We start from the raw sequence: 16,035 nt of genomic DNA on the forward strand, positions 1-16,035 counted from the left end.
TGCCGTCATATAGCTGAAATATTGCTGAGTGCGGTGTTAAACAAGAAACAAACTACATAAATATTGTTGATGATGTTACAGATTCATTGGAATGCAAGTTCATATGTCAGACTAGAAAACAGGAAAACAACCATCCAACAATGACTGCATTGAGCATTATCTTCATCTCTCAATATCTACCATATCAATTTAGAGAGAAATTAAAAAATGATCAAATATATTTGATGATTAAATACCTTGTAGTCAATATCAACATTAACAATCAATTTACTACCTTATGCCAATAAATGTTGCCCTTAACAATACTGGTATGTATTTTCACCTGTTAAGATCCATTCATACCTTTGTAGCTTACCCAGATCAATACACCTGTTTGTGTACCTGATAAAATATGTCAATCTATGCTTCACCGGTGTCACTTTCTTGTGTAGATTTCAATTGTCAATTTCAATACACCACTGAGCATACCTCTGATGGCAACATTCTTACATGACACTGGCTTGAATAAAGAGACTCTAAAAGAAATATGCTCATGTAGGATTGTAATAGATAGGGGTGTGTCCACAAGTAAAGAAAATCATGAAGATGATAAGGGGAAACAATTTGCTAATGAGGATGTTATTGATAAAATTCATTTTTAATCTACCTGCATATGTGATATTTTTAGTGTGAAAAATGTTTGTTTAGTATATATTGGAATATCATTTACCATGTCTACATATTCACTAACAGTTAAATACATGATAAAAGATATTTGGTTAATGTAATATTTGTTCAAATATGTGTATATTGTTTTTGAGATTGTTCGTGTGATGGGTGAGCTGAAATTAAGAGTGGAGCAAGTAAACTTGTAACTGTCTAATTGACAGTTATCAAACACCTGGCTGATGTGACAATTAATCATATGACAGGCGAGAAAACAAGGTAGCATCAGTATCTATATATATGAGTGTTTCTTACCTTTATTTCGTCTCCACAGCAAGAACGCTACAACTCCAAGAATGAGGGCTACAACTGCCAAAGTCCCAAAAACACTTCCCACAACGATTCCTGCAACATTCGGCTGCTCGCATGCATTCTGACACGAACAATACTCAAACCATAGCACAATAATACACAATTTCCACCACGACACCATCTTGAGATGAAGCATAATTGTCAATTTAAGCGGGCCTGTCCACTGTCTAGTTGACAGGCAAAGTTAAACCGAGCATCTGTGTGTGCCCGAGAGAGCGACGGACGCTATCAGTGTATCCTCGCGTCACAGGTAAGATCCAGGTAAATCGCGTTGTAGCTGTTTACCTGTCCAAACTATGAATGTACGTATGCCGACACTACCGCGTTTCAATTTCTCCTGTCACAAATCATGTATCCTCAGGTCTTCTCGTCCCTGTTTCTGCGAAGTGTCCAGGCACAAGCCCTATCGTGCTTCACTGCACTGCAAACGAGCACGGCCGACAATTTACGCTAAGGTGGACTTGTCTCAGGTATGCGGTCGTTTGTCATAGCCCACTACACAAGCATATAGGTGAAGTTTGCCCTAAATATAGACGGTTGACCACTCTGGCCCTTAACCAGTCTCCCGACTAGGGTTGGGGAAAGCAACGCCTGAGTGAAATATGTCTGCATTGTAGCACATACCGCGGCCATTTAGTTTTCGTGTTTCGTTCGTTTTATTGATTATTTTTTTGTTAGTAAGGTAGGTCACATTCCACCGACTAGGCTATGTAGTACAAACGTTATTGAGTATAAAAGACAGGTATGAGGGTTGGTTTTCGTAGCACACGCGCCGCTTACGGGGACAGGTGGGCGTGGTCGAAGGATGAACTCGTAGGGGTTGGGGTTGAGGAGGAGGTGGGAATTAGTACAAGGGAGAAATAAGGTAAAACTCGTCCGACAGGTGGATCGTATAATTTATAAGTGTATATTCAACAGCAGCTGACGTCTGTGCTACACTTTGAACACATTCACCTGTGTTGTAGAAGGATTATATATCAATATATGTAGGTTTAATGTAGATTTCACACGGATACTTGTTGAACGTAATTGTTCCAAAAAATCGATACTAGTTATCAAAACACATTTGTCATAGAAGCAGTCGCATCGTGACTCTTCGTACTATTCTGAAAAAAAACATCCTGAACAAAAAACCCAACACATAGCATATACTGAACAAAATAAGTTAGGGGTCATGCATATTTTTTAGGATTGTTTTTTGTAGTGAAGACAGAGCACACAACATATTCATGATCCCTATCTTATTTTGTTCAGTATATGCACAACTAGAAAGAAGTTAAAGAACATTTGATTGTTTCATTTTACTAGAGTTAATATGTCATGGCAAAGAATCGGATGTTCTTTAATTTTTTTGACTCGGGTGTTCTTTAACTTTTTTTCAGTAGTACCGCATTCGACGTAATAAGCGCCCCGCCGTAACTTGAAGCGCTCACGGCGATATTTGCTAATATATTGGCTAGTGAATAATCCCAATTAGCACCCCTTCCGATTGATCAATGTACACTTATTTATTGGTTTATAATACACACTCGTGTGTTTTAAGCACCCTTAATTATGGGCAATTAAATTTAGGAAAATATATCTGTCGTGTAAAATAAGCACAGACTTTTTTTTTAAATCATTTCAGGCTGTTGGCATAAACCATGAAATTTACGACCTTCCAACTCTGTCTTCCTCACCAAAATTATATTTTGATAAGAGACCCCTATTTCTAATAGTGAGAGCACCCTGAGCGCTTATTACGTCGAATACGGTACATTTAATAAACGTTTCTACCTTTTCTGCACCCGTTAGGACTCCGAGAGGCGACTAAATCGGACAGGTGGACAGGTTCGGTGACTTGGTTGATTGTTTATCATCATACCCCGACGGGGGCCGTTGCTTATGATATCAATCACTCGATTGTCAGATCCAGACTCGAATATTTACAGGATTCCGTCATATAGCTTGAATATTACTGAGTGCGGCGTTAACACAACAAACAAACACGGTCGGAGAGATTCACAAAATAAATGTTATCCATGTGGAGAAACAAACCTGAAATAAGATTGTGTTGGTTGTGATGGGCAAATCAGATTGCTTTGTACAATATTTCAGTTATATCACGGCGTCATTATTTTTTATGTACTGACGTTAATCGTCCCTGGACGGATATGGTATTTGTTATACCACGTTTGGTTTGTGAAAATCACAAGTATGGCGCGGCAGCGTTTAGGGGCATAACCGTGATCTGGGATTCGAACCCATTAGTTTCTAATCCTGTAAGCGTCGATAATCCCTTGGCCCATACTGGCGTTTGAAACAATGGTTTTCTTGCGCCAATTCGAGACCATAAATCACAATATGACTAGACAGCTCTTCGTGGTTACGCACGAGCAACGATGTCTGCCGAGTTACAACTGCCCCAATTCATAGTAAAGTATGAGTTACGACTACCGTCCGTCTATAGTAAAGTATGAGTTACGACTACCGTCCGTCTATAGTAAAGTATGAGTTACGACTACCGCCCGTCTATAGTAAAGCATGAGTTACGACTACCGTCCGTCTATAGTGAAGTATGAGTTACGACTACCGCCCGTCTATAGTAAAGCATGAGTTACGACTACCGCCCGTCTATAGTAAAGCATGAGTTACGACTACCGTCCGTCTATAGTGAAGTATGAGTTACGACTGCCGTCAGTCCTAAATAAAATGAGTTACGACTACCGTCCGTCTGTAGTAAAGTATGAGTTACGACGACCGTCCATCAATAGTAAAGTATGAGTTACGACTTCCGACGGTCTATAGTAAAGTATTAGTTACAACTGCTCGCAATCTACAGTTAAGTATGACTTAATGCCGACGTATCTCCACATTGTAAAGTCGCGCTCTCTCTTTCTATCTCTCTTTCTCTCGATATACAGATAGAGAGATATACTGTCTACGCATTAGACCAACCAACTCCAACTTTACCACGAAAATATCCGTGATACATCATTGGTTAATGGTTAATAGGTCACGGTTTGTCCCTCTGTACTGACCACACGTCCTTCACCCACAGAGGTCCAGCCACGCTCACCTATGCCGGTTCAAATCCACTAGCAAACGTTCTGATTGGATGGCTAACCATGGCCTCATGCGGGTTTGTGTCAATATTTAGCCGCCTATGGGCGGGGACGTGCCGCAACTGGGGATGAGTCCTTCCCCATCCTCATCAGGCAACTACCTTTCATTACCAGGGTACAGGCATGTGGGGGAATGTGTGACGGATTGTTTTAAATAGGGACTAACATAGACGAGCTTTCCTTATTGACATTTGCCCTCTACCGATCTGATCTGTTTTCTCCTTAATCTGTCATTGTTATACACGTTTGCAGCTTAGAATTCAAGGTTCACACTGCCTTTTTTTGCATCACACGGTAACAATGTCAACTGGGGCTGGACGGGTCATTTACGTCGGACATTCCGAGCACCACTTTGCACGAGGCTGGACAAAGCATGGACACTTTGTGAACAAAATGTCAGATACGAGATGTTAAGAGTCAGCAATTTAAAAAAATTGAAAATCTCTGGGTATCTTTTTTGTTAAGATAAGAACACCGTTTTTCTCCTGATTCGGTAAGGATACAATCAAAAACGATGGTTTTCGTTGTTTCTGTTAACAAAAAGATATAGTCGGATGTTCAGTTGTGATAAAAAATTAAAAATGACGAGGTGTGACAAGGACCCCTATTTTACCCAGAGGTAATAGCAGATTTTAATGTCACAATATATGACTCTGAAAATTACCGGACACATTTTATATGTCTAATAATTAAAAAAATAATTCTTTTCTATCACTTGTAAATTTTGACGTTATAAGTACAGAAGTATGGTTATAGAGTGCAGAAACGTAACTCGAGATGTATCGTTAACCATATGTGTGTTTAGCTGACGTCCAGTAAATCAACTAAGGTCAAAGATGTGCTCACGTTCACATATTTGAAACACGATTCACGAAAACCTCTAAAATTAGTTTTGATGCATTTCGCCTTGCCTCGCCATGTTGTGTTGGTACAAGGACAATACATGCAAGTATTGAAAAGAACAAAGTCTGCTTATCATCCATATGGTCACATCTGATAAAATAAATCAGATCTCGTGGGACCCGTGAAGATCCGGGTTAGACTAAGTTTTCAGCAACCCGTCGTAAAAGGCGACTACTACCTCTGTATATTACTGCCATGACAAGAATCATCACTTTTTGGGGAAGACTGCTATCTGGAAAAGCCACCAAACTTTCATTAATTGTGTATAAAAATTTGTATTATAACTACACTGTAAATAATCAACACCAAAATTGGCTAAAGTTTGTTAAACATATTCTTGTTACGACAGGTTATAAGAATGTTTGGATAAATCAGTCATTTTCATCAGTTGATTAGCTTACATGTGTGATTAGAACTTGTTTGGAAGATCAGTTTATACAACGGTGCAATTCTGAATTCAAGTAAAGGAAAATTTTATAAAGTCATTAAAGATAATATCTCACTGGAAACATATCTGTGTAATTTACCAAAACGAGTGTACATACCACTACTACTTTTCAGAACTATTTACCGATTGAATGTGGAAGATGGAATCACACCCCTTTATTAGATAGAAAGTGTACTGTTTGTAAAAGCCAAGACATTGCGGATGAATATCATTATATTTTTAAATGTGAATATTGTAAAGAAGTAAGACAATTATACATACCAAAGACTCTTATTATACATCCATCTATGTTTAAACTTCAACAGATGTTTCATTGTAAAAATAATATCTTCTTGAAAAAAATATCGAAATATTGTAAAATAATAATGGCTACATTTAAATAACTATTAAAGCTGCCATCAGTATTATACCTCACATCTCCTGTTAAACCTCAACTTGCTACTTTTTGTAGCCTTGGGCGTTATAAAGTTCTGTTCTGTTCTGTCGTAAGAGGTGACTAATGGGATCGGCTGGCTAGGCACGCTAAATTGGTTGATTTATGTCATCGTATCAAAATTGCATGGATCGTTGCTCATGATATCTATCACTGGATTGTTGCCTGATCATATATGGTCTATCAATCGACAAATGCCAGAAACGCAACTGGAATATCAGCAATGATGTGACATCCGATTACTCTTTTTGTTTATCCGGAAGTTTCATATGGCCGTCTGAAAGACCTCTGTTCGCTGTTTTTGTCAATTCGAAAGTTTCATATGGTCATGAGTGACCTCTGTTAGTTCTTTTCGTCAATTCGAATTCCTTAACAATATCAAAACCTGGGTCACTAAGAATCGACCTCAGTCATGTTGGGAATCGAACCCGGTCATCGATGTGACAAGTCAACGCATTAACTACTCGACTACCCTATCAACCCTTAATGATCAGAAGCGGCCTATGGAAAACGCAAAGTTTATGGAAGCCGTTTGCTCTTAGCCAAAAATCTGGTCTATGCTTGCAATGCTAATTTTCCTTTACGCGGGTGTTTGAACTAAATTAGTCAAGCACAAAGTATTCCGAACATGTTGCAAAACATTACGTGAAGAGCTTATAATGACCATTTTCAATTTATTTACCGGTTCATGGGCCAACAGTTTCACAAACGACCCAAAATATAAACAAAGCTGACGAAATTCCATCTGAAACGCTATCGGAATTTAACATAAACTCTCCCCATTAAACGCCAGGATTAACCAACTAAATTCTCGTGATATTTGAGTTTTGAAGCGTTGCCGTAACAGAAATAGTTCGCCCATTACGTCGCAAACGGCCCTGTGTTCCGATTGTTGTTTCCGAATGATGGGGGCCGATTCAAGGTCTACAATAATTCAACATGAAAAACCAAAGTAATTTGTCTCTCTGTCTTCTGACTTCAAACACACTTGAGCGTCACTCCGCAGTTTATTTAACACATTTTGTGCATCATCAGTTTCTCATCTTTGGGATGAACTATACAATTGTGCTTTGATAAACTCTTAAATGACGAAAATAAATACAAACTTATGAGAACGACCCTCAAAGCCGGCTCAAGCAGAGCAAACATGGCGACCACTCGTAACAGCAGGGGCCTTCCACGCCGGCTTCATGGGCTACGGTTTGTCTCATCACGACTTCTTCTACAAATTCATTCACATTCCAATTTCGTGAGAGAACTGATTATACGCACGTAAGAACAAATATGCCTTGTTACGTTTCAATGTCCTTACTGTAGAGAACGTCGAGTTTTCTCCATTCACGATGCAATGACCTTCCTTTGGTTGAGGCGTGTCCTCGTAATGTTCACCCAACTCCAATCTGAAGAACACGAATATTCTTTCCATGATCTACTGTGTTGAACAGAGGCACACGGGTATTCAATAACAAGAAAGCTTTTGTACACTACATGCCAAACTAAAGGAAAAAATTCATCCCTTAATTCATTGAGCCTTTGTTACAAAACGTGGTGCCGAAAGATACATTTGCACATCTATCTTCAGGTCAATTGTCAAAAATGAAATCAAATACCACCTAAAGTTTACTGAAAAAACAATATGTGAAATGCTAGACTCATTGATAACATCCACGTAACAAGTTTTTGTATTGTTTGGTTTGTTGTTTAATGCCGCTTTCAGCAACATTCCAGCTATATGACGGCAGTCTGTAAAGAATTGAATCCGTTCCATCCCCGACCGTCTTATACCAAATGACGTTAAGAGTGAGTGAGTGAGTGAGTGAGTTGGGTTTAACGCCGCTTTTAACAGTATTCCAGTTATATCACGGCGTGTCAGCTTAATGTGGGAGGAAAGCCCGAAGTGATGCAGGTCTCAGACCTTTACCACCACGAGCACGGGTATGGTGCTGACAAACGTAGAAACATAATTGGGGCGAACCGGGATTCGAACCCACAATCATAGGTTTCTGGCGTGCCTAAGGGACGCCACTCTACACAGCGAATCGCAGCGCCTTATACGACTGGGCCACCCGTGCCCCCTTGACGTTAAGAGATGGCACTTGCATGGACATGGACTGGTCAGCATACTGTGTCCGAGTGGAGTGTCCATGCTAGACTGTGTCATGGCATCACAGCGGTGTAGCACTATATAACCGGCGTTAATCTGGACTACACACACACGCGCGCATGCACGTCGCTGTATCATTGTAATAATCTTGAACGCGACATTAAACCCCATTTCACCTCACCTTATATTTCTGTAATGAAGCGAATTGATGTCTTTGAATATTAGTGCCCCGTTGGGCGCCAGGTTACAATGAATCTTCAGCAGATTTGTCGTAAAAAGCAACTTCATTGGATCCGTTGATCAGGCTCTGTTGAGTCGGTTGATCGAGTGCCATCTTACCAGTGACGTTGCTCAACCCATATCGTGTTACCAAGCAATGTGTCATATTTAGTAAATTTCTCTGAATGTCTATCATCATATTTCTGGAATGACTTTGATGGTGAAACCTTGATTGAAAAGCTTCAAGCAGCATTTATATGGCCAACACCCATAACAATACGATGAGAAATATCAAGAGTTTTTCATAGCTTAAGCATATACTGTGACCATGTGTGTTTGTTTGTTGTTTAACGCCGCACTCAGCAATATTCCACCTTTGTGACGTCCGTCTGCAAAGAAAGGGGTCTGGACCAGACAATCCAGTGATTGACATCATGAGCATCGATCTACGCTATTGGGATACGATTACATGTATCAACCAAGTCAGCGAGTCTGACCACCCGATCCCGTAAGTCGCCTCTTAAGACAAGCATAGATTGCTGAGGACCAATTCTACCCCGTATCTTCTCGGGTAATGTGACCATGACCTTCATAGGGGTACTAAAGATTGAATCATTTTTGCCATTGAGTCATGAATACAAAGTTATATTTAAAAACAAAGAAGTCAAACATATTTGGGCATAACAATATTATTTATACAGTTTAAAACACGGGCTAATAGGCCATCTCACTGGGGATCATGAGTACTTATAATTATGGTGCCTCGGCTTCATGTGCGATACTCAAGCAGGATGAACCTAAACATAGGAAGGTAGATGGACGCAACTTTTCACGCGTCCCTCTGGAATATATTTAAAGAAACTGGAGTTTCCACCTTCAACACACATTGTTGGTTGGTTGGTTTGTTTGTTTGTTGTTTAACGCGTAACTCAGCAATATTCCAGCTATATGACGGCGGTCTGTAAAATAATCGAGTCTGGACCAGACAATCCAGTGATTGATATCATGAGCATCGATCCACGCAATTGGTATCGATGACCTTCATCAACCAAGTCAGCGAGCCTGACCACCCGATCGCGTTAGTCGCCTTTTACGACAAGCATAGTCGCCTTTTACGGCAAGCATGGGTTGCTGAAGACCTATTCTACCCCGGAATCTTAACGGGTCTCAACACACAGTGAGGCCTGTAACGACATGCAATATGGTTTTGGGTGGGACCTTGACGAGCCCGTGCTCCCAAGGGATCCTACGATATGAACATTGGTTGACACCATCGGGGGAAATACAAAATTAGGGTTTTATTTGTTTGTTTGTTGTTTAACGCCGCACTCAGCAATATTCAAGCTATTTGACGGCGGTCTGTAAAGAATTGAGTCTGGACGATACAATCCAGTGATTGGCACAATGAGCATCGATTAACGCAATTGGAATACGATGACGTGCATCATCCAAGTCAGTGATCCTGACCACCGAGTGTCAAATACATCCGAGAACTGAATCTACCCGACTCGCAAAGTAATCGCGGGAACTGTTCTAACATGCCCCCTCTTCCTTGTGTTAATGAAAAAATGAAACCATATGCATATCTATTAAGCTTTAATGGAATAGGGACTTGGCTTTTCATATTACAAGAAATTATTTTGTTCACATATTGTCAGAAAACGAGAGGCTGTAGGTGAATGTCCATTGTGTAAACTCCACATGCTCCTTCTTTATTTCACATGGCATCAACATAATGGTCTGACGGTGACCTGTCGCGGGGTCAGGGTCGCTGACGTGCATCATGCAACTTTTCCCATCATGCCACACAAGCTGCTGATTGGCTGTATAGGTCCACTGTTGACCAAGGTCATCGATGCTGCACGGCTTCAGCACAATATACCTGTTCTCAGACCCCATGCATTTGCCCCTCAACTTCAGAAATCCGTTTTTCGTAAGAGCTACGCTAGAAGATCCGGACCCCCAGCATTGAATCAAATGAAAAGCATTTGGTGACGTATTATCTATTCCGATACACAGAGAACTTGCCGAATTTTTAACATTGCCGAATTTTACAGATGAAAGGGGTGGAACGTCAAGTTCTGGAAAGACGTTTTCAAGGTACCAGGTGAAACGATTACAGTTTAGATTGCGTTGAGTGTCCCTGATTGTGGACAGGTCACCGAAGTCGGTGGAGTGAGTTACTCTTCCCCCATGAACTGCATAGAAAATCTTCTTATAATCCCCTAGCCAGAGTTCCGCAATACGTTGTTCGTTGTGGAGAAGATCATCATACGACACGGCAAATGGATGTCCTGACTTAAAAATGTGACCAACACGGGAACACTCCAGGATCTTCATATTGCCACCACACAACCACACCCGTAGGGAGAACTCCACATCCTCTCCTCCCCAAGTCGTCATCCCTTCATCAAGACCCCCCAAATCCAAGTAGTACCTTCTATCCACGGCAAAACAACAACCAACGATAGCAGGAGTAAGTATGGGGTCAGTGCTGGTTCTCCCTAGTAAAGCTCTTGGTGGAATCGGTGCAAACGTGAAACCGAGGCTCCACTGGATCTCTCCGCGCATGTTCTCCATGTACTTCCGGTACTCGAGGGTCATGGCATCAATGGTATCAATTGCTGGTTGAATGACGGTCCGTCTGTTTTTGTATATTTCCCAAACTATCGGCTCCAGCCAGCCGACGTTCGCTTCTGTGTGAGAATCTAAAAAAACTAGAACCTCCCCTTGAGCCATTTTGGCCCCCATATTCCGTGATTTCATAGTTCCTAAGCGTTGTGCTGATCGTATCAGCGATACTTTAGGGAATCGACGCAGATAGTGCTTCATAGGTTTTATAAGGAAGGGGAGATCACTCATGTCGTCAATGACGATGACTTCATACAGAAGATGGGATGGACTGTTGTTGATGACGCTGTGAAGAGTTCTCAATAAAGTCGACCATGGTTCGTTATGCATGGGGATTATAACAGACACAGAAGGGAGGGCTGCACCGGATATATTGACCTTTCTGCACTCGTAAGGGCGTGTATCAGGAATGGGTCTGTCCACTGAGAGTTTGTTAGATTTTGTGACATTGATGAAAAATCGTGACACGTCAGTGAACGAATTCCTAGGAAAAATATCTTCACGAATTTTGTCAAAATCTATGATGTATGATGTGTTTCGTTCGAGTACGATCGGGCCACGTCCTCTTATCTTCGCAACACGGGTAAGCAGTCCAAGTTGGTAAATGACAACAACGTTGATTACATGTACAACGATCGCAAAGCCCAACAGACATTTTACCTTGAATCTGCCCTTGCACGCCATGTTGATGACTGGACGCAGAGGATACACAACTTCAAGACGAGGCTCAAGAAATCTGTGTCACCAGTTCTTGCACGTGGGAGAACGTGTGTAGCGACCAGAACTGGGATAAACACCGTAGAGAATTATATCTCTGGCATGCAACTATGTGTTTAATTGACAAACATTTAATAAGAGCAAAATCATCTGCACTTCTTGTGTTTTGTATTTTTACTCCGTTCTGCAAAGTGCCGCTAAATGTAGCAGCGTGTAAAAGTGGTAATGCGGAACTAAAGCGGAATACAATTTCTTCTTTTTATGCCTATAAAAATGGTCGTGTTGCTTATTATCTGTAATTACTGCCCATTGCCATGCTTAATTTCTAACCATGATATCACTCCCAAATGTATTATTTAATTGTCTATCATATCATAACCTTTGTGAGGTGGTGACATGTTTAATAACAGAGTAAATTTTCTGTTAAATAGCTATCTTGGCCACTTCTGAACACCACCCGCATTTCGTGCAGCGTTGGTTCAGTTGTTGTTTTGGTCTAAATGTTGATGTTGTTAAATGTTTTCCTTTTTTATCTGTAAAACAAAGGTATCCTCTCGTTTTTAACACTATCAAGACAGCGCGACTATTTATAATCACAAAAATGTTTTTAACAAAAACCTAGCCTAAAGAACGATTGCAGTTTGAGCTGGGCGCGCTGCAGCGCTGGTATTAGAGGTGAAGTGAGGTGAAATGTTTTGTGTGTTTGTTGTTTTACGCCGCAGTCAGCAATATTCCAGCTATATGACGCCGGTCTGTAAACAATCGAGACTGGGCCAGACAATCCAGTGATTGATATCATGAGCATCGATCCACGAAATTGGGATTCGATGACATGCATCAACCAAGTCAGCGAGCCTGACCACCCGATCCCGTTAGTCGTCTCTTACGACAAGCATAGTCGCTTTTTACAGCAAGCATGGGTTGTTGAAGACCTATTCTACCCCGGATCTTCACGGGTCGAGGTGAAATGAGTTTTAACGAGGTTTAACGTCACGTCCAAGATTATTGCGCCTATAAAGTGACGTGCATGCACGTGTGTATGTGTGTGTGTGTGGCTGCTTGTACTAGTCCGGACTGATGCCGATTTATAGTGCCAGCTCACTGAGATACCATGCCGCAGTTTAACATGAATACCCAACTCAGATACAGTATACTGACTGCGAGCCGACCAGTCCTTGTTTTAGCCCCTTAATGCCGAGCGCCAGACAGGGTAACGACAAGTACCATCTTTTAATGTCTCTTGGTATGACGCGGCTGAGGATCGAACCCCGGACCTTCGCTCTCCGGGCGGACGCTCTACCATTTGACCATGGAGGCGGTCTCGCTGCTATGAGAGGTACCGCCAAGCAAGTACGGTGGCGCCTTCCCATTTTCAGCTTCGGTTCAGAAAATGTCCCGTCACCAAGACTCGCTACAGATTGTTCCAGGCACAGGCAGGTGAGCTTACATTCTGATGAGACAGAAATATTTCAAGACATTTAAACAACATATTCACAATTCATCTGTATTGACTTCTTTAATTTTTACCAACACGTTTTGCCGTGTGATTCCTAAAACAAACGTAAACCTTTTCACTGCATAATAATAAAATGAATGTAAAATTCATAGCAGTCAAAGTGGGCACGAGTGGTCCTATCGTTTGAGGTGTGCAGGAAACCTATGATCGTGGGTTCGAACTCCAGTTTGCCCTCATTATGTTTCTAAGTTTGTCTACCCGTGAAGATCCGGGTTAGAATTAAGTTAGATCCACGCAATTTGGATACGATGACATGCATCAACCGAGTCAGCGAACCTGACCACCCGACCCCATTAGTTACCTCTTTTGACAAGTAGAGGTTGATGAAGATCAATACTTCAATACGGGTCAGAAATGCCGAGGATGTCATCATGGTCAACTATCTTCCAAAAGGCCAGACAATAAACGGAGCATATTATGCTGCACATTAGAGGCAATTACGGGCAGAAATTAAGACTACGAGATGTGGGAACCTGAGAAAAGGTATGCCCTGACATGACAATTCGTCAGTGCACAAATCAGTAACGACTGTGGCTATGTACTCCTCCTTAGTCTCCTGATCTAGCTCCGCCAAACGTCCATCTGTTCCCAAACATGAAGAACGCTCTAGGTGGAACCCATTTGGACTCGAACTATGGCGTCATAGCAGCTTATTTGGACAGCCAAAATTTGGACTTCTACGAAATATCGTTGGCAAAGTGTATCAATGTGAAATGGGATTATGTTATTTTTATAATGTCTTCAGGTCAAGCCTTTCTGTGTGAGGCTCAGAACTAATCGATCACCCCTCACACTATGTATAATAAGGCGCTAGTGTTTCTGGAAACGCGTATCACCGGTAAATCTGATTGCTTACTGAAACATGAGATAAGAGAGTTGCCTGTTTGAATTGTTTGCTCTTCATGGGAATGATATTGATCGTGGGTTCGCTTGCCTTGATTATGATCCCTGGTGAATATTGCTTTTATTGGCCTTAAGCACAACGCACCCACATTAACGGCTCATTGAAAATGATCACCACAACAAACCAGACACCAAGCAACCTTTCTCCGACCATTTGATGCGGGTATGTTGTTTCACATCTTTCTAATGGAATCGTCAATGCATGATGACTATGAAGCCCCACACGACACGGGTCTTCGTCGTGGTGGACAGTGTATAGGATCCACACTAGGGGTCATGGATCTACCCTGACATTCGATTGGGGCTGGTTACACTCAGGAACAATCCAAGTGCATTCTGAGATTATCGGAAAAAGACGGTTGAACAAATTAGTGGTTGTCACGGGGGAGAATAGTGAGTGAGTATGGTTTTACGCCGCTTTTAGCAATATTCCAGCAATATCACGGCGGGGGACACCAGAAATGGGCTTCACACATTGTACCCATGTCGGGAATCGAACCCGGGTCTTCTGCGTGACGAGCGAACGCTTTAACCACTAGGCTAACCGACAACATTTGTTTTGGGACTTTTATATAGATGGATTCGGAATTCTTTTCTTGCATTGATGATTCATGAGGTTGTCGCCCCTGCTGTAATATTGCTATGGATGTCATATGTTGGCGTCATCAAGAGGGTGTCATCTGTATCTGGGGTGTCATGGTATAACAGGAAGGTTTCAGGGGGTGTCAGGAAGTTGTTATAGGGTGTCAGGGATGTGTCATGCGATATCTGCTATTTTAGGAAGGTGCCCGGAAGGTGTCAGTCCTGGAAGGTCCTGTCACGATGGTGTTAGAGATGTGTGATTGGTGTCGTGGGGTGTCATGAATTGCCATCGTGTGTCAGGAAGGTGTCGTGGGGTGTTTGCAAGGTGTCAGTGTTGTGAGGGTGTCATGGGGTTTTCGGATGGTGTCGTAGGGTGTCCGGAAAGTATCATAGTGTCATGAAGGTGCCATGAGGTGTCCGGAAGGTATCATAACGTCGTGCAGGTGCCATGAGGTGTCCGGAAGGTATCACAGCGTTATGAAGGTGCCATGAGGTGTCCGGAAAGTATCATAGCGTCATGAAGTTGCCATGAGGTGTCCGGAAGGTATCACAGCGTTATGAAGGTGCCATGAGGTGTCCTGAAGGTATCATAGCGTCGTGAAGGTGCCATGAGGTGTCCGGAAGGTATCATAGCGTCATGAAGGTGCCATGGGGTGTCCGGAAAGTATCATAGCGTCATGAAGTTGCCATGAGGTGTCCGGAAGGTATCACAGCGTTATGAAGGTGCCATGAGGTGTCCGGAAGGTATCATAGCGTCGTGAAGGTGCCATGAGGTGTCCGGAAGGTATCACAGCGTTATGAAGGTGCCATGAGTGGTCCGGAAAGTATCATAGCGTCATGAAGGTGCCATGAGGTGTCCGGAAGGTATCACAGCGTTATGAAGGTGCCATGAGGTGTCCGGAAAGTATCATAGCGTCATGAAGGTGCCATGAGGTGTCCGGAAGGTATCACAGCGTTATGAAGGTGCCATGAGTGGTCCGGAAAGTATCATAGCGTCATGAAGGTGCCATGAGGTGTCCGGAAGGTATCACAGCGTTATGAAGGTGCCATGAGGTGTCCGGAAAGTATCATAGTGTCATGAAGGTGCCATGAGGTGTCCGGAAGGTATCACAGCGTTATGAAGGTGCCATGAGGTGTCCGGAAAGTATCATAGTGTCATGAAGGTGCCATGAGGTGTCCGGAAGGTATCATAGCGTCGTGAAGGTGCCATGAGGTGTCCGGAAGGTATCATAGCGTTATGAAGGTGCCATGAGGTGTCCGGAAGGTATCATAGTGTCATGAAGGTGCCATGAGGTGTCCGGAAGGTATCATAGTGTCATGAAGGTGCCATGAGGTGTCCGGAAAGTATCATAGCGTCGTGAAGGTGCCATGAGGTGTTCGGAAGGTATCATAGCGTTATGAAGGTGCCATGAGGTGTCCGGAAGGTATCATAGCGTTATGAAGGTGCCATGAGGTGTC

The 16,035-nt window shown here is 42.3% G+C and overlaps 2 protein-coding genes across 3 annotated transcripts in view; both read right to left on the minus strand.

Annotated features, from left to right (window-relative positions):
• The window catches only part of LOC139442493 (uncharacterized), a 70,348-nt gene extending 68,713 nt beyond the window's left edge, over nt 1-1,635 (minus strand). For both annotated transcript variants that reach the window (XM_071223303.1, XM_071223302.1), the window contains exon 1: nt 961-1,635. In XM_071223303.1, the coding sequence (XP_071079404.1) occupies nt 961-1,153 (193 nt within the window). In that variant the 5' untranslated portion in view covers nt 1,154-1,635. The remainder of the gene's footprint in view (nt 1-960) is intronic.
• Nucleotides 1,636-9,872: 8,237 nt separating this feature from the next.
• Nucleotides 9,873-10,967, minus strand: LOC139443538 (polypeptide N-acetylgalactosaminyltransferase 5-like). The gene has a single exon (XM_071224521.1). The coding sequence runs from the start codon at nt 10,965-10,967 to the stop codon at nt 9,873-9,875; it is 1,095 nt and encodes a 364-aa protein (XP_071080622.1).
• Nucleotides 10,968-16,035: the final 5,068 nt, after the last annotated feature.

Source organism: Haliotis cracherodii, unplaced genomic scaffold (genome assembly GCF_022045235.1).
Source record: "Haliotis cracherodii isolate W230 unplaced genomic scaffold, xgHalCrac1.p SCAF_5, whole genome shotgun sequence".
NCBI lineage: Eukaryota > Metazoa > Mollusca > Gastropoda > Lepetellida > Haliotidae > Haliotis > Haliotis cracherodii.

What these genes read in the sequence shown, in the direction of transcription:
- LOC139443538 (XM_071224521.1), bottom strand. Translation starts at nt 10,967, where the DNA reads ATGGCTCAAGGGGAGGTTCTAGTTTTTTTAGATTCTCACACAGAAGCG.